Consider the following 21,794-nt stretch of genomic DNA (forward strand, 5'->3'; position numbering starts at 1 on the left):
TTAGAAACATTTTCATTTCTTCAAATGTTTCACGTGAGCAGGGATTCAAACTGTTTCCAATCCGAAGAGGATTTTGATGATAATCCAAGAGTTGATGGAGTTATCGAATTACTCAGTATGTGATGTTCTGTAAAAAAAATCGCCAGTTAAAATTATCAGAACTTTTCGTATGGCCTGCAGCTGCAATTATGTTAATTTTCCTTTTACTCCTGGTGAACAATTCGGTTAACATTGAGAAACAAAAAAACGTCCGGAGGCGTCATTTAATGGTATTTGTTATCGGTTATTTTATCAGGATCGTCTAAATAATAATATTTCAGAGCACAGTTCAAAATTGGCATATGCACGATGATTTTATTGCAGGACTTAAAGGAATTAGAAAAGAGGAAGAATGTAAAAGAATGATGTTTTCTGAAAAGTGTGAATATAGTAAACCGGTGGTCAATGCGTTGAATGAATATAAAAAAGAGAGAATTGAAGAAGTAAAGAGAAAAACTTTCGAAAAATCTTCAAAGAAAAATGCAGAAATTGCTAAAGTGGAGGTTCGAATATTTTCACAACTAAAAATTATTTTCTAGGAACGATTTGGCCCGGTTAAAACATTGAAAATGGGTGGAGTATTTCCCAAAAATAAGGCGAATAGTGTATTCTGGAGTCCTGCAGATATTGTTGCATTCAATTTAATGTTTAGAAAAGCTCGAAAAACTCAAAAACTTGCAGATGGTGTGAAGATTGCTTCTATTGATGAAATTTACTCTTGAACTATTATTATCGAAAAAATACGATCGCACAAATTTCTCATAATTTATTTTTGATCTACCTGTTGAACTTGACTCCGCCCCCAATCTTGTTGCCGTTGTTATTTTGTTGTGGCTGTCTTGTCGAAGGAAGGGGAGGAGCCTATTCAACAAGGTAGATCAAAAATAAATTATGAGAAAATTGTGCGATCGTATTTTTTCAATAATATTTTTGGGTTACAATTTTTTAATCAATAAAAAAATGACGATTTTTGAAGCAACAATTTTTATTTCTTAAATAATTGTTTTCAGAAAGCGAAATTCCAGATCTAGACCGGAAATTTGGTAATTTATGACACCGGTCTCGACACGATCGAAAGTTGCATGCGCGCCTTTAATGTGTACTGTAGTTTCCGCGTTTCGATGTTTCACAATTTTCTTCGTTTGTTTCTTTATTCTAAATAATATTTTCGAGAAATATATTGAGTTTTCTTGTAACCATTTAAATAAATTATACTGTACCCATTCCAGACATGCATAATTGCAATTTCACATTTTTGATCTACACCGACTGCCAATCCGGTTTTGTTTTATTGAACTCTCACTAATTCGGCCGTCTTCGATGTTTGCAGAGCGCTCATTCACTTCTTATTATACTCACTTCAACTAACAATGTCATCGATTTCAATTTTCGATGAAATCCTTCTCCCAACAGATATTTCTGTTCCTACTGGTCTCCGTCTTCGTGCTCTTCGAAATGATGATTTTGGATATCTCGAATTGCTGAAACAGCTCACTTCTGTTGGGTTCATCAATCAATTGGTGTTTCGAAAACAATTTGATGCTATGAAAAAGGCTAAATCGTATTACATTGTTGTTCTCGAACACATTGAGTAAGTCAACATTATTTTCACAAAATATTAACGTATTTTTCATTCAGATCTTCTAAAATTATTGGCGCCGCAACATTGCTCATAGAATTTAAGTACATTCACGAAGCGGGAACACGTGGCAGAGTTGAAGATGTGGTTGTTGACGAGAAAATGCGTGGAAAGAAGCTAGGAGCGCTTCTCAACGAAGTTCTTGTCGAAATGGCGAAGACGGTTCGGATTTTCAATTGAATAGTTTTTTTAAAAACTTTTTATAAATTCAGATTGGCGTCTACAAGTTGTCACTTGAGTGCAAAACTGAATTGATCCCATTTTATAACAAATTTGGCTATTCAAAGAATCTTCACTTTTTGGATCAACGTTTTGAAGAACTGGAAGCTCCCGCTCGGAAATCGTCTACACCTGGAAATGGATCAGTTATCCTTTTCAATGAGAACGTTCTTCCGACAAATATGAAACTTCCTGTCGATATCCGTGCTCGCGCTCTCCGTTCCGATGACATGAATTATCTGAAACTTCTGGAGCAACTCACTTCCGTTGGATACGTCACGAAAAATGACTTTGAGCAAAGATTTTCTACAATGAAAAATTCAGAGTCGTATTTCATAGTAGTTTTAGAAGATGTAAAGTAAGTTCTTCCCAAAAAGCTATAATTCATCTATAAATACTATTTCAGTTCTTCAAAAATTGTTGGTGCTGCCACTCTTGTAGTCGAGCTCAAGTACATTCATGAATGTGGACTTCGTGGAAGAGTCGAAGATGTTGTCGTTGATTTGACAATGCGTGGAAAAAGGCTGGGAATTCTTATCAACGAAGCTCTCGTTAAAATGGCAAGAAGTCTTGGAGTTTATAAACTTTCTCTGGAATGCAAAACAGAGCTTATCCCATTCTACAACAAATTCGGGTACAACGAGAACATCCATTTCATGGTTCAACGCTTCGACAAGCCAGAAATTATCACTTTGGACTAATATTTTCTCATAAATTCATCATATTTATTGTACGATAGAATTTATTTAGCTCTTAATTTCATTGAATAAAGCTGTGATATTCCTACGTATTACCTTTTTTAATATTTTCATGCCCAATGTGTCAGAAACAATTTAATATCTTTGAAATATACAAAAGGTTACGGTTTCTATGAAAAAACTTGAAACGCGTCAGCAGATCGGGAAATGCGCCAAGAGTGAGTGTAAGGCGCACGCCGCTCATTCAATCATTTATTTATTTGTTATGCAGTTCATCAAAGTTTTCAATGTTTTTCTATTTTTGAGATCATGATTGCTGTCACATCCGTTTGGACAAAATTCCGACGAGGTCTGCCTATTTACTCTTGGCCCCTCCTCGCCGCCACAATGATTTTCGTTGATTGGAATCACACTCGAGAATGGAAAGCAGCTGGAAGAGTTTCTGCTCTGGAAAAGGAGATTCTAGCAAAGCAATAATAAGTAGATAATAGTTGTAGAATAAATCTTTATTCATTCTGAATTTCAATGTCCGGTTCTCTTTCTTCTTAACGCGAAAAAGCAGTTGATGTTTTCATCGTCTGCAACTGTGCGGTACGCTGGTTTTCCTCCAAAAAGTGTTGTTTATTCTGATGAGCCATTGGCTTGATCATACTGTTTTGTGTAGTCTCGATGATTTCGGCAAATGTCAGCAATTTGTTGTCGTAGGAAGTCTTCAAAAGATGGAATGCAGTTTTGATGAGATCCTTCGAAACTGCCGGATTTCTGTACGAGAAATAAGCGAGGTGGAACAAGCTGACAGTTGTTTCAATGTAAAACGAAATAGCCAAGACGAAGTAGGATACAGCGACTGAAGTGAACGCCGAAATCATTTTTTCATAACTTGGTCCATTTTCAACAGCGGTTGCAGTGCCTGAAAGGATCGGTATTCATCGAAGCTTCGGCATAATACAACTTACTCAATGCAGTACGAGTAGACGCTTTTCCACGAGATCTGAGAGTCGAATTGATAGCAGTGTTTAGCTCGGAATCGCTCATCGGTGGGATGACGGCAGTGTTGGTCTCTGACTGCGCAGTACGGCTGTCGACGGAAGTTGCCATTCTTGATTCGATAGGCGTTGCTTGAAAACCTTTCGAGTTGTTGAGACTGAGCGAAAGACGAGAAGTGATTCTGTTTGAATTTGTGAGCAACGAAACCCTTTATCTGATTGTAATCGAGAATAATCGGCTGTCACGCATAATACCTTTTTTAATTTATAAAATTAAATGCGGAAATATATTTTATGATTTTCACGTTACACATTAGGAAAACCTTTTATCAAGTTTTTATTTAAATTAATTTTGGCAATTTCTACCCGCGCGCGTACTTTGACCCATCATTTTCTTGTTTTTCTTTTCTATCTCGGTCTCTCTGTATCTATCTCTCACCCATCCTTCTTATCATTTTCTTTATTTTCTTGGTGTAGTGCCCGTTTTTTTCAATCGTTCCACGTAAATTTGTTGTTCTTTTAATGTTTTTTTTTTCTTTTAAACGTTTTTTTTTATTTATGATATTTTCAGCCGAAATGCTCTCTGCAAGAACTGTCCTTAGCCGTGCTGGCTTGATCAGCAATGTAAGTTTTTTGTGAGAATCAGCTGTGGGTATATGATTTTTCGATTTCCAAGGTTTTCGAATTGAATATTCAGTAAATGACTCATAAATTAATTCCATAAATTGAAGAATAGAATTATAAAAAATATTAAATTACAGGCCTCCCGTCTGAACAGCACTCTTGTTGTCGCCGAGCACGATGAGACAAAGCTTGCTCCAATCACTCTCAATGCTATCACTGCTGCTTCTAAAGTGAGTACAGACGGAATTAAAAAAATATATTTATAAATTGTATAATTTTCAAGCGAATCGCAATGCAAAATGTGATCTATGATCATTGTTCCCTCCAAGTATTAGTTGTAGTCATGTTTCGAATCTTGTTAGTTATTTACAAGAGTACAGACCCTATTTTGTAGCGCGCTTCCAACTATTTTAACTAATTTTATTTCAGCTCGGAAATGAAGTATCTGTCCTCGTCACTGGAGCCAACGCAACAAAGGTTGCTGAACAAGTTGCAAAAGTGAATGGAGTGAAAAGAGTTCTTGTGGCTCAAGATGAGAAGCTGAAGAATAATCTTCCAGGTAATATAAACCGAATTAATTTTTCTATTATGCTCGTATTTTCAGAACGAGTGGCTCCAGTTATTCTTGCTTCTCAAAAACAATTCAATTTCACCGCCATCACCGCTGGATCTTCAGCATTCGGACGTGGAGTTATTCCAAGAGTCGCCGCTAAGCTTGACGTATCTTCAATCTCTGACGTCACTGAAGTTCATTCGGCTGACAGTTTCACTCGCACTTTGTATGCTGGTAATGCAGTTAAAAAAGTGAAGAGCACCGCACCGATCAAGCTTCTCACCTTCCGTGGAACATCGTTCGAACCAGCAAAGGAAGGAGGAAGCGGCGCTGTTGAAAATGGTAACATAGAAAATCGTTTTATCCAGATGCGAAGATGCGAAGGATTTTGCTCCAAGAATAAGGTACCTGCTCTCGAAGCGGCAGTTTTACTCGAACTCGAATAAGTGTATGGCTTTTAAGGGGTACTGTAGTTTTTACTTGTTAGCGGATTTTCTGAGATTTTCCGAGTTTTTCTTCTGTTTCTTCAAAGTTTGAAATTTTAAAATGTTAAAAACGGACGAAAACTTCAAAAAAAAAGTCGAAGAAAAGCTTGCAACAACCAACTACAGTAGCCCTCAAAGACGCAAACACATTTTCATTTAAGAAAATCTGCCGCTTAGAGACCGGGTGCCGTATTAGAGATAAAATCGCAAAATATCGCATCTGGGTAATATATGAAAGAAAGTACGTAAAAATTTGCCTGAAAAACGAACCCCCAGAAACTGGCCGAGCCTACTTTTCTTGTTTATTTTTATTTTTTATGACTGAGTAGGACAATTCGAGACAGTTATCCCACAATTGATAGTCCACATTTAATCCTGATCTTTGTCAAAAGTCTTTATTCAGCCCCATCCGCTGATATCAAAACCGACCTCAGCGAATTCCTTGGCCAAGAATTGAGCAAGTCTGAACGTCCTGATCTTGCAACTGCCAAAGTCGTCGTTTCTGGAGGACGTGGATTGAAGAGTGGAGACAATTTCAAGCTCATCTATGATCTTGCTGATAAGCTCGGAGCCGGAGTCGGAGCATCCCGTGCCGCTGTTGATGCTGGATACGTACCAAATGACATGCAAGTCGGTCAGACTGGAAAGATTGTAGCGCCGGTAAGAAATCCATTAAGTGAGAAGCAAAGAAAAATGAATTAATTTATAGGAACTCTACATTGCAATCGGAATTTCTGGAGCCATTCAACATTTGGCTGGAATGAAGGACTCAAAGGTGATTGTCGCCATCAACAAGGATCCTGATGCACCAATTTTCCAGGTAAAAATTGAATTTAACACAAAATTGTTAATTCTAAATAATTCAGGTCGCTGATATTGGATTGAAAGCCGATTTGTTCAAGGCCGTCCCAGAACTGACTGCTGCTCTTCCATGAATACCTTCAAATAGCCTAATGTAGATGTGTCTTCTAAATTATTGTATTCTATTTAGTAACTCGGTTTATCGGGATATTGTGATTTTCGTTTTTATGCTTTCAATGTGAATAAACAGCCAAATCTGTTTTATGAGCGTTATCACGCGATTCATAAAGAACAATTGAGAAGAGCAACACTGGAGAAAACCGAAATGAGAATTTTGTATCAAATATCATATTCACAAGAAGCACGGAAACAACGAGAAAATGCGAGACAAGTGAGGTGACGAATTGATAGATAAATACTGGAAAATTTGAAACATTCCTGGTGATGGTTTTGTGATTGGGAAATTACTCTTCTATTAATCAAAACGAGATACCCGCTGCGGGATGCAAAAAAAAGCGAATGGGGAGGATTGGGGGGAACAAGAAACTGAAAGATTTCTCAAATTTTTGAAGAATAAAAATGATGAAACTGATGGGCTGGAATAACAAAGAGATCGACAAAAAAGTCCGACGCAGCAGAGAACATTATGAGAATTTCATTTTAAAATGGACGGCGATTGAAAAAAAAAGAAACAACGAATATTTAAAACGGAAAGTTGGACCTGTATTAGAATGCGAAAAGGCCAAACATAAAAACAATATTTTTCAAAAAAGAAAAAATGGATCCAGAGGTCAGCCGCCACCGAAAAAGGAGGATTTTGAGAGGATGAGAGATTACACTATATATCGATAGATATCACAATCGATAATACTAAAATATGTCGGTACAGGATCAAGCAACCGCCACTGTCGAATTTTCTTCTTGTTTGATTGTTGCAGTAGCAGTAGTTGCGGCCACAGCAGCAGCTACATCATGTTCCATTGTCTGTGGTTCTTCTTCTTTAATCGTTGGTTCTGTGGTGGGTCGAGGTGAATTCGTGGCTGATGTGGTTAATGGAGTTCGTGTTCGAGAAGCGGCTCCAGATGTTGATGGATTCCTTGATGGTGTAGAAACTGCTACCGATGCAGCGGCGGCCATTTGCTGAAACTGGAAGATTATGAAAATATGTTGTACAGAAATGGATAGAAAATTGAGATATCGAGGTTTTTGGAATATCTTCTGAAGGAGCTAAAAAATATTAATTTCTTCTATCTTTTCTAGTAATAGTAAGTTTTCTAGTAATATCAAACTGCTCTAAAAAGTACATTTAAAACATCCTTTGTATTTCTACATTAATTTTCTTGAATTTCACTTTTACTGTCGTAATTTCACTAGATTTCAAATTAAAGGCTCACGGATATTTTATGATGGGATCGGTGCGCAAAACGTTTATGGTAGTTTTTTTTGTTGAAATTTATACTTCAAACATAGACGTTTTTTAGCAGAAAAATTCGCTAAAAAGGCAAGGAAGATGCCGTAAAAATTCAAAAAAAAAACTATCATAGATTTTTCCCCGCCGACCCCATCTGGATAAATCCGTGCCCCTAAGAGAAAATTACGATAAACATAATTTAATCTCAACATTTTGAATAATAGTTAACACTTACCGCATTAAAATGTTGCATTGCAGCTGCCATATTATTCGGTGGCATCATTCCAGGCAATCCAGCCATTCCCGGTGGCATTCCAGGAACCATCCCTGGCATCATCATCGGCATCTGCTGAAACATTTGAGCTTGCATCATTTGTGCCTGGAATGCTTGCATTTGCATGTGCTGCATCATCGACATCCCATTCATTCCACCGTTTTGTGGAGCTCCACCTTTTCCAGAAACACGTGGTGATGCTCCACCCATTGCATTCAGCATTGGATTCCTCATCATCATATGTGGTTGCATTGCAGCAACTGCATTCATCATTGGAGGTGTCATCACTGGCATTTGAGGTGTTCCGTTCTTGGAAATTGATTCAAATTCCGCTAATAATTGTGATTGTTGCGATGGATCAGTAATTAATGCAAGAAACGTCCTTGCAAGATTATCTAATTTCTTCGATGTATCATGAGCTTTCTGGAGGTCCTGCTGTACTGAATCGTTCATTTGTTGTTGCATTTGTAGTTGCATTGATGATAAATCCTGTTTTGATCGTTCAAGTTCTGATTTATTCGAGTTGAATTGGCTCGATAGACTTGTCATTTCTTTTTTGATTGCATCAATATGATCTGCTAGTGACATTCCGCTGGCTGATCCACTTCGTTTCCTACTAAAATATAAATTAAATACTGTTCATATTCACCAATTTCTAGTTTTCGAATTTCTAGTTTTCTAAAAGAAATTAAACGCTGTTTTTGAATTTATTTTGATACTTTCAAAATGAAAAATATGCCTCTAGTGAACCTTTCATATTTTTAATTTTCTCAACTTTTAGAATACCATTTTCAACTATTTGTCAACAAATCTTTTACTTTTAAAATATAATAAAAACCTACTTTTCCCTTGAACTACTCGAGCTAGGATGCGAGAAGTTCGGATTCGCGAATCTTCGTTGGTCCGACGTGATTGTAGACGGGGGTTGATCGACAGGCGATCAAAAATTCCAAATTTTAAAAATTCGAAAACGATACAATTCCAGAGTCTTTCTTGTTTGTCGCGAAGAAAAACAACAATTTGAATCCGTCACGGAGCAATGAGCTGCAAAAAAGTAGAAATAAAACAAAGTTTGAATTGATGGTTGTGATGGCACACACACACCAACGGCGGGGCCCATTTTATTTCTTCAACGACGATTTTTATTTTTATTATGAGAAAAGCGATAAAACAACGGAAAAGATAAAAAAGTTCTTTGAGAAGACGAGCGGACAGGGGGAGGAGGTCTTGTTTACACGGTCTTTTAAATTGTGAACTTTTGCGTCAATGTGTTTGCGCCGGCGCCATGTTCTACGCCAAAACCAATTACCGCCGGGAAAGTGAGAAGGAGACGAAGGAAGGAAAGGACATTTTAAGAATTTGGAGACTTCCGAAATTACTAATTTCAAAAAATCTGTAATAACAATAATTTCAAAGGAGTTTGCACAAAAATATGCTGCCTGGTCTCGACACGACAGTTTATTGTAATATGCGAAAAGGTGTGTGCCTTTAATGAGTACTGTAATTTCAAATGTGTGTTTTTGCAGAATTTTATCGATTTTTTACATTTAATTTTACGATCAAAATTTCGCAGCAAAGTGTTTGAAGTCGAGACTGTTAACCGTTTTTTTAGATTAAAAAATCTCAAAATTTCGCGTCTGGGTGATACAGATGTGATGATTTTTGAAATTGAAATTGAATGAAAAACTAGTCGAATTTCAAATATTAAAAAATAGCTCAAACTTGTTTATTTTTAAAAGCCAAGTGAAAAATTCAAAAACTTTCTATCTATAAGTTGCAAATTGTGCATCCCCATCTTCCAAGGGTAATAAATAAGCCAGTCTAATCGGCGCAGAGGAGTGTTGTAAAAGAGAATGCCAACTGATAAGTAGTGATAATGAAGAACATATTGGGTGTCAAAACTTTTCCTCTCACTTTTTTATTCGTTTGAAAACGGCGGAACTTATTTTCTGATTAAAAAACAGAGTGCACTCTGGCACGTTATGGATCCCAGAGCCTAGACCCCGGAAAAAAGAAACGCCATAAAAATTGGTGGTAGGCGGCTCTCTGGCTCACAAATCTCTCAAAGTTTAATACCGAACATGAATAAAAATTTAAAAGCGCCTGAACCAGGGGGTTACAAATCGTGCGAAAATTTCGTTGATATTAATTTGCTGAAGTATTTGGAAACATTGAAAAGTCAGAAAGTCGAGCTTATTCAATACCACAAGACTTTTCTAATACTGAAGATGAATATAAATTTGTGTAGTGTTGTGCAAGAATGAGTCTTTTGTATTCGATTAAAAACGATGGGTTTTTGTCTTCTTATGTGCGCACGACCACAAGGAGAGAAAGAAGACGGCTCTTCTGCATCCACCACCAAATGCTCATTTTATTCGACTCGAAATGACTGGTGAGCTTTTGATGGATGGAGGACTCGGGGGCCTCCACACAAAAAAATGCGGGAAGAAGAATTGAGAGAAGTAGAGGAAGAAAGAGGAACGAAAAGATGGATTACAATCACATTTATATTCTTCTAGACCTAGAGAATGCCTGGTTGTTTCTTCAATTTTGACACCACAGGTGCGGCTAATTGCCTTTGAAGCTTCGAGCTCAGAAGAAGCTGAGACTTCAAAAGATATATGTGATGGATGGAAAGGGAGGAGCGAAATATCACGTAATCGAGTCTTGTGATTATCAGTTATTATCAACATAATTTCTACCTATGGTCAAGCTCACGATGATAATTATAGGTTTTGATGAAGAAGTTTCTAGAACCGAAGTGAGTTGTCGTTGTCCTTATAAAGTGCATTACTGCGACTTCTAGATAATTTTTTATATGAAGAATTAATTACTGAGAACATGGATTTGTTAATTATGACAATTATTCTGAAGTCTAATTTTTTCAACTGTCAAATGGTGTCGTTAGCCATCATTTTGAAAAAAGTGCAGCCAGTGGCCTGGAAACGACTTCGACGACAAAAAACATTGGAGGACGTTCAGCGCGGCGAGTCGTTTATCAAACAATTATGCGGACACACAAAAAATGTGGAAAATTGGGAATGGTGAAGAAATTGAACAGAAGGTCTTCTTCTTCTCCTTCATTTGTCGGAAAGGTTCGGCCACCAAACGACACACCATAAAAACAACAGCGAAACGATCGGGTCGGATGGAAATAGAGATGCGAGCGAGATGAGGCGGAAAAGTGTGAGAAACTGCGCAAATGATGCGGAAAAGATGCGCGCACACAGACAGACATCTTGTACTGTATCGATTTGCACAACATGTGTGGGCATCTGGAGGACGTTTGTGATGTGCATATATACAATAGAGGGTGACATTTATATCCCGCTGATTTACACTCAATTAGAGAGCATTTGGAGGAGTGGATTACCACTACCGCCATCACGTTCACACATACTAGAAGACATCAACGTTCCGGAATACATGTGAGTGACCTCGAGGAAAAAAAGGGGGAAAAAGAATGAATGACATTTGAACACAAAAGATTCTTAAATGATTTATTATCTCGTTTCCCATCATCTAGGAAAGTAATTAATCAAAACAGTGGTGACATATTAAGATTGCAGGTTGTTTTTTTCGGCCAATCAAACGTTTTGATAAGAACATAAATTTTTTGAAGTCACACTAGGGACAGGAAATTCCCGTATACCTTTTAGTGCATGAGAGGTTCAAAAAGAAAGTGCGATCTTACACAAACCATGTATCTAATCCAGGTGCTTAGACTGACATTGCCGACGAGTTTCGGAGGGCTTATTGGCTTCTCTCTCCCTGCATCATTTTAGACTTCTATGGGACAACCCAAACGACCTCATAAATTGACACTTTTTGTGTCGACAGCTGCTGGCTGGCTGTTAGGTAAAACGAAAATTAGATTAGTATGGACCACCTCCGGAGGTGACAGAAAATGACAAAAATCTCTTCCGGTACTGCTAAATACTATGGGCGGTCTGAACAAAAACTCTTTTTTTCCGTGTTCAACTCAACAAACTTTTGCGTCCACCACCACCCCGAGAGACAAAAGAGGACTATGAATAATCAAAAAAAGAAGAAGAAAGGTTGAGGTGAGTATTTGTTGGGGCGCCAACGACAGCTTCTGGCACACACATACGAGAGACATGGGACCTTAAAGAGAGACGCTAGGAACAAAAAGAAGGAAAACGAAGGGGCGCCGAATTCGAAAACAAAGCGAAAAGAAATTGGATGACAACTAATACGAGACAACGGACGGACGAAAGGAATGAGACGGGGTGGGGAATATGTGGTTTACTTTTTTTTATTGAGCTGCAAAGTTGCAAATCTTTGAAGGAAAATAATCTGAGAGTTATTTTAATTATCCAACTGAGCTTACAGCTAGTCTAAGTTCCCTACAACTTCATCCAAGAATCAAAGAGAAAAACGACTCTAGAACTCAAATGATCTACCTCTTGGGAGTTTGCCTATTACGTAATCAGTGGGAAAATTTACCTTTTTGGATATTTATATGCTAAAAGTGCAGCAGATTATAAGTATTCAAGGTACTAATTTCAAATATACAATTTTTTGTCTTCTGATTGTGTGCGTCAGGGACTACTTCGGTCGTTGTCAAGTGTACAAATATGGCTTGTATGCGTAATAGCGTCGGGTGTTAGTAAGAAAAGATGGGAGAACAGAACCAATGAATTATTCGAAGGAAGGATGTAAATGAGAATATTTGATGTTATTTCAGAAAGGAAATTTAAAAGAGAATTCATCTTAGTTGACCTTTTCCTGTATGACAAAAAATGGCATGTCGGACGGCGAAATCTTTGATATCATACAAAAAAGGGATAGCGAAAATGTGTAAATCATGACACGAAGGAACGCAAAAGAGAACATGATAATCTGGGTACATCCGCTGATAATGATAGAATAAGCATTCTTGGTGTCAAAAATACCAGAAAACTAATTATTCTCAACAAAAACGTATAATCTGACTTCTAATTCAATAATTCAATTACACGAGACCCTTCCTCGCGTTTTTTTTTTCGAAAATGTGAGCGGAAAATAAATTAACCCCATCGCACAGCGACTTGTCAACCTATTGAAAACAAGGGGGAGAAAATTACACTGCTGGTGATGGGGGGTTCGGCGGTTTTTGACAGAAGGTAGGAGGGAGGAGAAATGAACGAATGGAATTAGATGACAAAAAGTAATGTTAGTTTTCACTTGGAAACATGTTTTCAGAGTAATCGATATGAGAAAACCGTTTTTTTTTAAATAAGTGACTGAAACTGTGAGAGACAGATGTAATTGGAAAATTGGAAAAAAACAAAAAGTTCTTGTAAAATGCACCGAAATACCGTAACCCAGAGTGTTTTGAATTCACGAAAAATATTTGATCAATAATGTAAAATGACAACAATAAAAAAAATTAATTTTCAAAAAAAAATTAAATTAGGTAGGTTTCAACATTATAAATACATTTTTCGTCTAGTTGCTTTTTTTACTTTTTATAAAACTTCCAGTGGTACTGGAAATAGAACAGTTTTCAAGAGCTCTGGAGCATTCCATATATTCAATTGTGAAAACGATGCACGATTTTCAAATCCATTGAAAAAAAACGCGGTAAATGATGCGACGGCGGTAAAGGGGGGTCAAAGGCGACACAAGAGACTAAGGGGTTGGGAGTGAGTGAGGGAAGTGGGAGGAAAAAGAAGAAAACATAGAGACGGAGCGAGAAGATAATCGGATGTGCGTAAAGAGCGCGTTCGCCTATACTCTCGACAAAAAGACAATAATGGTTGGAAAGGGAGAGAAGAAGGAACACAAGACGGGACTGCGCAAGCTGTGCGCGCAAGTGGTAGTGGTAGTAAGCGAGAGAAAGAGGCACAGAATGAGGGAAGAGTAATAGAAACATAAACATGGGGTCTAGAGGCACATGAATATGAGTATCGGAAGAGGAGAGGACATGGTCGATTGGATACTAAATGGGATGAAGCATCAAGATAAGTGTTGGCTTCTGGTAGGTCTCTAGAGATACAGACACATGTCAACACAAGTGCTAATTGAATGAAGGAAGTAAATGGAATATAATTTAAAATTGATACTTGCTTAATTTTTATGAAATCTGAAGAAAGTTGGTAAAGAAAGACTCTATCAAAGCCTCGAATCTGAAAACCAAAATTATGAGGTGGCCACTGGAAGCTGTTTTTTGTATATAATTGATGGCTACGTTACTCTAAAACTCCGATTCTTATCTTGAAGCAACAGGCATGCTGGAAGCTCGAAATAGGCATCCATCACACTATGCGGAGAAGAAAGATGTAATTTGCATTTCAAATTTCAAATAACGACCATGATGGAGTCCGGAGTCAGACACACACACACATGCCGAGGGGGCCGTTATATGAACATGACATGGATAATCTGTGTGAGTGTATGTCACCCAGATGTGCTTGGGTCGGATGGATGGATGAGGTGGATGGGATGAAGAGGGGGGGGGGGGGGCTAAAAGGCGAGGGCCATCCAATATATAATGTGTCGAAACACCGACACCCCGCAGCGAACGATCAAGAGGTGGTGGTGTGTTAGGGAAAGGAAGGAAGGGTCTGAGGAAAAGAAGGGGTAATATAGATGGGGGGAGGAAGAAAAAAAGAAGACGTCGAGGACACCGCTGGGCGTAAGGAGGGGAACAAGCAGCAGCAGGCAGCAGCGCATCATATTGGTTGACCAAGGAGGAGAAGAAGACGGCGGCGAAGTAGAAGGAGAAAAAAGAAGACGAAGAAGAAGGGGAGGTCGAGTTACTGGACACGAAGAAAGGAGAAGAAGGAGAGGACATGTGTCAAGTTTGCCAACCACAATGTTTGGTCGAGTGCCTCCTGTGTGTGCGATTGTTGAGTGCTTGTGTGTGTATCAAGATTGACACCGCTCGGTAGAGGAAAGCACACTCTCTCTCTCTCTCTGAGAAAGAGGATAGAGAGAGACCCTTCTCTTCTTTCCCGCAATTTGATTTCGAACCTTTGCTTTTTTCACTCGACACTCGGACTGCAGCCACTTGTCGTCTCTTGTGTTGAAACCATTGAAACCAGCGGCGATTTGAAAACGATCGGAATGGATCGGACATAAGTACCGTTATAATTTACTTGCATGAGTGGTTATTACTGAAAGTATGCCAATTTCAACTGATAGAACTGTAATTTAGAATGACCTAGATTGCCGAGGTTATTTTGGAGTCTATTTTACTGAAAAAATTAGCCTCAAAATTGAAAAGAATCAATTTTCATGATCTAAGCTCATCTACCAAACACGAGCTCTTCGGTATAAAAATTAGATGACGATAAGGACGTCTAATTTGACAACCCTAACTACTGAAGAGTCACTTTTGAAGTAGTCTAGACTTTTCCGTGATCCTTGAGCAGTTCAACCTTGAATTGGCATAATTATCAGCTTCAACTTCTTAGTTAGGCATAGATCTTGTGGGGGAAAATCAGATGGATGGATAATAATATGTTTGTTCACCTTCCCCCCTTCCTCGCCCATCTAGATTTATCTAATCGTTGAGAACAATGAGTGACTTATTGGGCCTCATAAAATGAGCTAACCGTTGTAATTTGACACAGGTCAAGCTGCGCAACACATGCGTGTGTTCATTCAATACGCAACCCGGGCGGTCTCTTTCCGAACAGGCGATAGGATGACGGAACACAGAAGTAATTAAGATGTGTGGGAATGATCTAACAGGGGAAGTACATGAGCAGGTCTCACACGACATTTCTCAATTTTTATCGAAGCTCCAGTATCCCTATAAGACCATCACCGTACCCCGACGCTGTTCCACTTAGAATTCGACTGCAACAATTTTTTAGAAGTTTTCCGCTGCAGCTAATTTTCCGAAATGTGAAAAGGAAGTAAGTACCAGTGGTGCTAAACACACGATTTGGTCAGTGGGCAATAGGTGTCCTTCTGAGTGTGTCAACAATCATAATAATATAAGAAGTTCTTCCAAATCTACTTAGATACTCACTTGACAAACTTTGCAATAGCGCATCTAATCCAAAAAGGAACAAACCGCGGAAGTGGCAGCCACTCAAAAAGCCGCCAGTGTCTCTGTTCTGCCTGTTTACCCAGATTTACATATGATGGTTCCGAATAGGAGTGTCTTAGTGCAAACAATGTCAATAGATATATGGAGAGAAAAAAGAGACCTCTCACTAATACGCCACATACGATTATGATCTGGATACCACCTGCAGTATGGTAATTGGATGGTTTAAGAGGATATGTCGGCTACATTAAGACAATCTGTCACGTCATTTTGTGTTGTGTAATTCTGAAATTGAATGAATGAAAAAGGAAATGTCGAAATGAGATCGTTGTCTATTTGCACAAAAATTATCTTGTTAGGAAGAGAGAAAGACACCAATCTTGGCTAGAACCTTCGGAGACGTCGTTGGGAGAAAATGGAGGTTCCGGAAAACAACACGAGAAGCAACACATTCATCTGGTTAATGCGAAAGTGTCGAGCAAGCCTATTATCGCGGGACACGAAACACAAGACAACAGAAACGAAGAGCCATAAATTGGTAGCACCACTCGGCGGCCCATTTCCTCTTTTCCTTCTTCTCCCATCTTTTGGTTCTCAAGTGGACCACCACCACCATATTATTATTATTAGAAGCGGATGATGATGAAATGGATGGGCGGTATAGTCTTAACCTTTGCAGGTGTCTTGAATGCAACCAAAAAAGATAATCTTTTAATGGACCCACTAATTAAGAGATACAATATCTCAAACTGCTGTTGATGGGAGTGAACAGATTATTGGTGCAAAATGGGAGAAGTGGGGGAATATAAAGATGTATATCTGGTAATTGACACGCAGTAAAAACGTCGTAAAGAACAAAACATCCGAAAGGAGTCGTAAATAATCTCATCTGCCGTCATACAGCCATGTCATTAAGTATGACGTACCGTATTATTACTGTAATAATGTCTGTTGTCCTTCTGTCACTTTTAGGCAAATAAAGTGAGTTGGCTGCTCGGATTGCGTGTGATAGTACAATAATGGGGTTAATCCTTTCTTCTACGAGAATATGATGCCATTGTTGAGCAACTTCCGGATTGAATTTGGGAAGGTTATGGGACAAAGTTTTGTAGAATTTGAGCAGAAAGAAAAGTTGAATTTGTGTTCTCAAATCTAGGTTTTTCCATGATCAGACATTAAAATTATTTTCCTGTTACAAATCAATGTTTATAAAACTGACTTTTATATGTGAACAAACTACAGTACCCTTCCAGTGTTCTTACGAGGATTAGAGGATCACTGTCCACTTTTGAATGAAACGTATATTGTCTTAAATAAAACGTTTAAAATAATCAAGCAATACAGTAGCTTTTTTCCACATTCTCGATTGAAAAAATTTCACATAAAAAAACCAAAATTTTGAAGTTATGCAAGAACTGAGTCCAGCAAAAGTTACAAATCATAATTAGAATTTTTCCCTATCTATCTATGTATGTATCTATAAATTCATATCAATTATCAACATGTCTCTTTTGAATGCCTTTCCTCTTATTTCCATACCAACAGCTTGCCTCCTCCTCTTCTCATCCTCCATCCGTTTCTCCCTAATTGTCATTGTGCCGTCCATCTTCGCGCACATGTTCAAATCTTTCAACAAGAACCACCCATACTATTAATACCCGCCAAGTTCATTGCGTATTCAACATACACATATGCCAACCCTCCTCCCACAAGCAGATCTGAAGGAGGTGTCAACGGAAAAACGAAGGCAATCGGAGAAAAGGAGACACACTCGTAATTGGATGGGTTGGCTGCTGGGGTTGAGGTGGTGTTCATCATGGGAGGCATGAATACATATGAACGGAGCTAATCTCAGAGTATGTACTCGGGTCAGCTGGAGAGACTCTCTCTGTGTGTCATAAACGATCTCCTTTCTTATTTAACTGACGACACAATAAATCAGACGAGGACAACGGGAATATGAGGGAGAAAAGAGAGATTGTATCTTATAAATGTGTGTATCTTTTGAATCAAGGACCTCTGTTGACTGGTGGAAGGTGTGATTGTGATTGAGATGCTTATCAAAAAAAGGTGTGAAACTGTTTTATATGTACTTAATGGTCTGCCACCTGTGTTTAAAACCACTTATAAGATACTAAAATGACCAAATATCAACAAAAAAAAATCTGCTACATTTCCAAAAAGTTCGAATTTTTTGGAAATTTGGCAATTTACCAAAACTTTGTGATTGAGCCCACTTTTAAATCAGTGTACTGTCAGTTTATATTATTTTTAAATTTTAAAGTGCGGCAGCTTAATACAAAATAAGAACTTCAGGCCAATCAGTAAATTATAAGTTCAAAAGTAAGCGTCACTGAATGCTGATTGAAATTCTCAATTTGAACATTCAATCCCCAAAATTGTTGAGAAGAGGTGCATGTGGACCTAGATTTAAATTTCTAAAATCTAGAGAATCTACGATATTCTTTGCAATTTTTGAATCAAAATATATGATTTCGAGTACTTGAAGAAACTTGAAAAACGTATTTTGTCAGCTATTAATTTGATCCCAGTTTTTTTTTTCTGATTCTTTGATTAATTGTAATTATATAAGTTGATTATTTATTCAAACTTTCAATTTTGTAACAAATGTTCACAAATCCCAGAAGCATTGATGTGCACATCTTTGTGTCAACCCAATTATCCCCAAGAGTCATCTGGTAACCCAAATATATTGAAAGTAAGAGAGAAAGAGTGAGAGATTCTGTCAAAACATAATGCAATTCATATTGTGTTGAAATATGAGACAATAAAGATTCGAGAGAAAAAGAAATAAAAGGGACCATCTGAACTAAATGTGTAAGATATTATGAGGAGCAAGTCAAAGATGAAATATGATTCTTGAATTTAATTCTTTCTTTTATTCGTTCACATCTTCGTGATGTGAAGCCGACACACAGAAGACATAAACCAAATGTTTTTGTGATCTTCCACACCCGTTTTGCCCGCGCATTTTGGAGCAATTCACAGAGCACTTCGGCCTGAGTGATATATCGATGTGCCCCCGACACAACCATTGACCGACTAATCATCGAGGGACCCGAAGACATATATCCTTCCAACAAATATACGCTTCTTAGTAGGGGCAAAAGAAATATTAAAGTTTCGAATATGGAAAACTAGCTTGTTTTTGTATAAACATAATTAACTGGGCTTTACATAAAGGTGAAAAAATTGAAGCCAAAATATTTGAGTTTGGTAATTTGACAAAGTTACGTTTTTTAAATTCAAATGTCATTAGTTTCAATTGGGAGTCCAAAGGTGATCTCAAAAACATTCTTGATACCAAAAATTTGTCAATGAAAAGTCCGAGAAACCAAGAGGTACAAAAGTCAATGCCAATAAATAGGCGGAGTTTATTTTGAATATTTTTAGTGGAATAAACTGTCTTCGTCTGACATAATTCCTAGGCTCCTATGAAATATTAAATTTGGAACATTGGCTAAATATCTACGGTCTTCTAATTACTTTTCTGACCTAAAATAGAATATACGTTTGTAAAAATTCTTACTGATATAAATGATATTTGGAACAATTAAAGTAAACCCCATATGTGATAGATCACTAATATTAGGTGATTACCAAATATTCACAGATACAAACGAATAGACGTAATATAATATCGAAGTATACAATTAAAAATGCGATTCGGTTTATGGGGCAACGCATTCACGCTCGTTTCACAAAAACATGTGCGGATGGAATTGGATTGGAAGGTAGTAAAAAAGGGCTTTAGCCGAAAAAAAGGGCATATAAAGTTATGGACAGACACACAGAAAACGATTTGAAACTAAAAAGTGGAACTTGGACAATGAGTCGGATAGTCTTCTATTGAGAAATGGGTTGAGAAGGTGTCAGGAGGGACTTTTTGAAATTATTTTGAATACATAGAAGAAATTAAACCACAATTATAATTAATTATCTCATTTTTTATTTGTTTTTGAGGGTAGAGTATCGTCAGGATTTCGTATAAATACATTTATAATAATTCAACATGACCGGATATCAAAATTCCAAAAATATTTCTTTTTTTCTTTTTTTTTCTGCCAAAGTCTTGGCAAATTGTCAAAATGTTGAAAAGTCTGAGCTTTCGAGAGACTTAGAATAGAGGATTCTTTTATATTTAAACCTTTTAACTGTCAAAATTAATTGAAACATTTTCAGAACAAAAAAATCGTTGGAAACATTTTTTTGGTCGAGTTCTAAACTTATGATAAGTGAAAACCATTTTTTTGACTGTAAATTTAAAAAAAATTCAAAATTATTTTAGACACGTTTAATTTACCATTTTCACTTGCCCTTTTAACCTTTTTCCCCATAGAAGATAATTCACTTTTACTGTCTATTCTCCATAATCATTGTACAAAAGCCAAATTTAAAAAATCAACTCACCAAATTCGAACGAGACAGTACGAGACAGAGGTAAAAGTTGAAGAATTGAGGGAATGTTGACACTCACTGGGAACTGAACCAAGGTTGTTCTCAATCCGAATGTGGGTGCCTTTTCATGTCGATTCATAAATCAAAACGAGACACACGAAAATATTGTGGGAGACGACGAGACGCAGATATACAAAAACTACTTCAAGTAAGAACGGACTGGCATTCAACATAGACCGCTTCTCAATTACCTGCCAACATACACCACCCAATTTTTTGTTGTTGTTTTTCCGGCTTCTCTTCTGCAGAAGTCATTTCATAAATCAAACTGACACCTTCTCATACTAAAAACTAATAACATAAGTACTTATCGTAGTCTTAAATATTATGATTGCAGAAGCTTCGTAGACTTAAAAAGCTGCAAAAATATATATTAAAAATTAAAAAAATTTCGCTCTCGGGTGGGCTCGAACCACCAACCTTTCGGTTAACAGCCGAACGCGCTGCCTATTGCGCCCACAGGTAAAGCGCCACAGGTTAGTGGCAGCTTAATGGCAGGTTAAAAGCCGCCAGCAGGTTAGTGTCAGCTTAGTATCAGGCTAAAAGTCGCTGTCAGGCTAAGAGCAGGTTAGTGTCAGCTTAGTGATTTTCGCTCAAATTTTGAGAAAAGCGCGTCAGGTGAACGGCGAGTAAGTGTCAGGTGATGGGTCAGTTGAGTGAAAATAAAAGTTTCAGAAACTGAGTGAAAGTTCATAAAAATTTGTTTTATGTTCATTCGTGTAAATTTCTGGAAAAAAAATTTCCAAAAATACAGTTTCGGGGTTACCACACCGGATCATGAACCGCGGCAGGTTAGTGGCAGCTTAATGGCAGGTTAAAAGCCGCCAGCAGGTTAGTGTCAGCTTAGTATCAGGCTAAAAGTCGCTGTCAGGCTAAGAGCAGGTTAGTGTCAGCTTAGTGATTTTCGCTCAAATTTTGAGAAAAGCGCGTCAGGTGAACGGCGAGTAAGTGTCAGGTGATGGGTCAGTTGAGTGAAAATAAAAGTTTCAGAAACTGAGTGAAAGTTCATAAAAATTTGTTTTATGTTCATTCGTGTAAATTTCTGGAAAAAAAATTTCCAAAAATACAGTTTCGGGGTTACCACACCGGATCATGAACCGCGGCAGGTTAGTGGCAGCTTAATGGCAGGTTAAAAGCCGCCAGCAGGTTAGTGTCAGCTTAGTATCAGGCTAAAAGTCGCTGTCAGGCTAAGAGCAGGTTAGTGTCAGCTTAGTGATTTTCGCTCGAATTTTGAGAAAAGCGCGTCAGGTTAACGGCGAGTAAGTGTCAGGTGATGGGTCAGTTGAGTGAAAATAAAAGTTTCAGAAACTGAGTGAAAGTTCATAAAAATGAGTTATATGTTCTTTCGTGTAAATTTCTGAAAATATAATTTCCAGAAATACAGATTGGGGGTTACCGCACCGGATCATGAACCGCGTCAGGCGAGTGTCAGGTTAAGAGCAGGCTAAGAACCGGCAAATGGTAACTGGCAGGTTACTGTCAGGCAAAGTTTTCTTGGCTCAAAAACATTTTTCAGTACGATCAGTTACGTTTTAGGGAAATTTTCGAAAAGTAAAAATGTCTGAAAATAAATATTTCCAG

The 21,794-nt window shown here is 37.7% G+C and overlaps 7 protein-coding genes and 3 non-coding genes across 11 annotated transcripts; 6 read left to right on the forward strand and 4 right to left on the reverse strand.

The window, feature by feature from the left end:
- Positions 1-24: 24 nt before the first annotated feature.
- Positions 25-1,008, forward strand: T23G11.10 (uncharacterized protein; the record flags this gene model as incomplete). Its single annotated transcript, NM_001377600.1, has 4 exons — positions 25-115; positions 160-269; positions 321-536; positions 579-1,008. 4 exons carry the CDS (start codon positions 25-27, stop codon positions 759-761), a joined length of 600 nt encoding a protein of 199 aa, NP_001364635.1. The 3' UTR covers positions 762-1,008.
- Positions 1,009-1,266: 258 nt separating this feature from the next.
- Positions 1,267-2,682, forward strand: gna-2 (glucosamine-phosphate N-acetyltransferase). The gene is made up of 4 exons (NM_059743.9): positions 1,267-1,630; positions 1,678-1,840; positions 1,891-2,255; positions 2,304-2,682. Exons 1-4 carry the CDS (start codon positions 1,410-1,412, stop codon positions 2,596-2,598), a joined length of 1,044 nt encoding a protein of 347 aa, NP_492144.1. The 5' UTR covers positions 1,267-1,409; the 3' UTR covers positions 2,599-2,682.
- Positions 2,683-2,900: 218 nt separating this feature from the next.
- Positions 2,901-3,037, forward strand: T23G11.12. Its single transcript, NR_101584.1, has one exon. It is a non-coding gene; the product is annotated as a small nucleolar RNA T23G11.12 (small nucleolar RNA).
- T23G11.11 (uncharacterized protein) lies at positions 2,905-3,072 on the forward strand (the record flags this gene model as incomplete). Its single annotated transcript, NM_001136320.4, has 1 exon — positions 2,905-3,072. One exon carries the CDS (start codon positions 2,905-2,907, stop codon positions 3,070-3,072), a length of 168 nt encoding a protein of 55 aa, NP_001129792.1.
- A 16-nt stretch (positions 3,073-3,088) lies between these two features.
- T23G11.1 (uncharacterized protein) lies at positions 3,089-3,777 on the reverse strand. Its single transcript, NM_059744.4, has 2 exons — positions 3,552-3,777; positions 3,089-3,505 (listed from the first exon to the last, which is right to left on the reverse strand). Exons 1-2 carry the CDS (start codon positions 3,691-3,693, stop codon positions 3,141-3,143), a joined length of 507 nt encoding a protein of 168 aa, NP_492145.1. The 5' UTR covers positions 3,694-3,777; the 3' UTR covers positions 3,089-3,140.
- Positions 3,778-4,152: 375 nt separating this feature from the next.
- Positions 4,153-6,313, forward strand: etfa-1 (putative electron transfer flavoprotein subunit alpha, mitochondrial). Its single transcript, NM_059745.9, has 7 exons — positions 4,153-4,205; positions 4,343-4,435; positions 4,635-4,764; positions 4,810-5,100; positions 5,647-5,903; positions 5,953-6,063; positions 6,110-6,313. The coding sequence occupies exons 1-7, from the start codon at positions 4,158-4,160 to the stop codon at positions 6,176-6,178; spliced, it is 999 nt and encodes a 332-aa protein (NP_492146.1). The 5' UTR covers positions 4,153-4,157; the 3' UTR covers positions 6,179-6,313.
- On the reverse strand, positions 6,288-20,240 carry lsy-22 (STI1 domain-containing protein). 2 transcript variants are annotated; one of them, NM_059746.6, is made up of 4 exons: positions 20,166-20,240; positions 8,572-8,773; positions 7,691-8,345; positions 6,288-7,184 (listed from the first exon to the last, which is right to left on the reverse strand). In NM_059746.6, exons 3-4 carry the CDS (start codon positions 8,315-8,317, stop codon positions 6,936-6,938), a joined length of 876 nt encoding a protein of 291 aa, NP_492147.2. In that variant the 5' UTR covers positions 8,318-8,345; positions 8,572-8,773; positions 20,166-20,240; the 3' UTR covers positions 6,288-6,935. The 2 variants fall into 2 exon arrangements, with proteins under 2 accessions (NP_492147.2, NP_001379174.1); NM_001392596.1 differs by lacking the exon at positions 20,166-20,240 and having other exon boundaries at positions 6,290-7,190.
- On the reverse strand, positions 8,686-8,748 carry F27D4.12 (Photosystem II protein I; the record flags this gene model as incomplete). The annotated part of the gene is made up of 1 exon (NM_001361769.1): positions 8,686-8,748. One exon carries the CDS (start codon positions 8,746-8,748, stop codon positions 8,686-8,688), a length of 63 nt encoding a protein of 20 aa, NP_001348673.2.
- Positions 17,680-17,765, forward strand: F27D4.10. The gene has a single exon (NR_101585.1). It is a non-coding gene; the product is annotated as an Unclassified non-coding RNA F27D4.10 (non-coding RNA).
- Positions 20,241-20,605: 365 nt separating the features above from the next.
- On the reverse strand, positions 20,606-20,682 carry F27D4.t1. Its single transcript has one exon. It is a non-coding gene; the product is annotated as a tRNA-Asn (tRNA).
- Between the last annotated feature and the right edge of the window lie 1,112 nt (positions 20,683-21,794).

The sequence above is a fragment of the Caenorhabditis elegans genome, chromosome I, assembly GCF_000002985.6.
Source record: "Caenorhabditis elegans chromosome I".
Classification (NCBI taxonomy): Eukaryota; Metazoa; Nematoda; class Chromadorea; order Rhabditida; family Rhabditidae; genus Caenorhabditis; species Caenorhabditis elegans.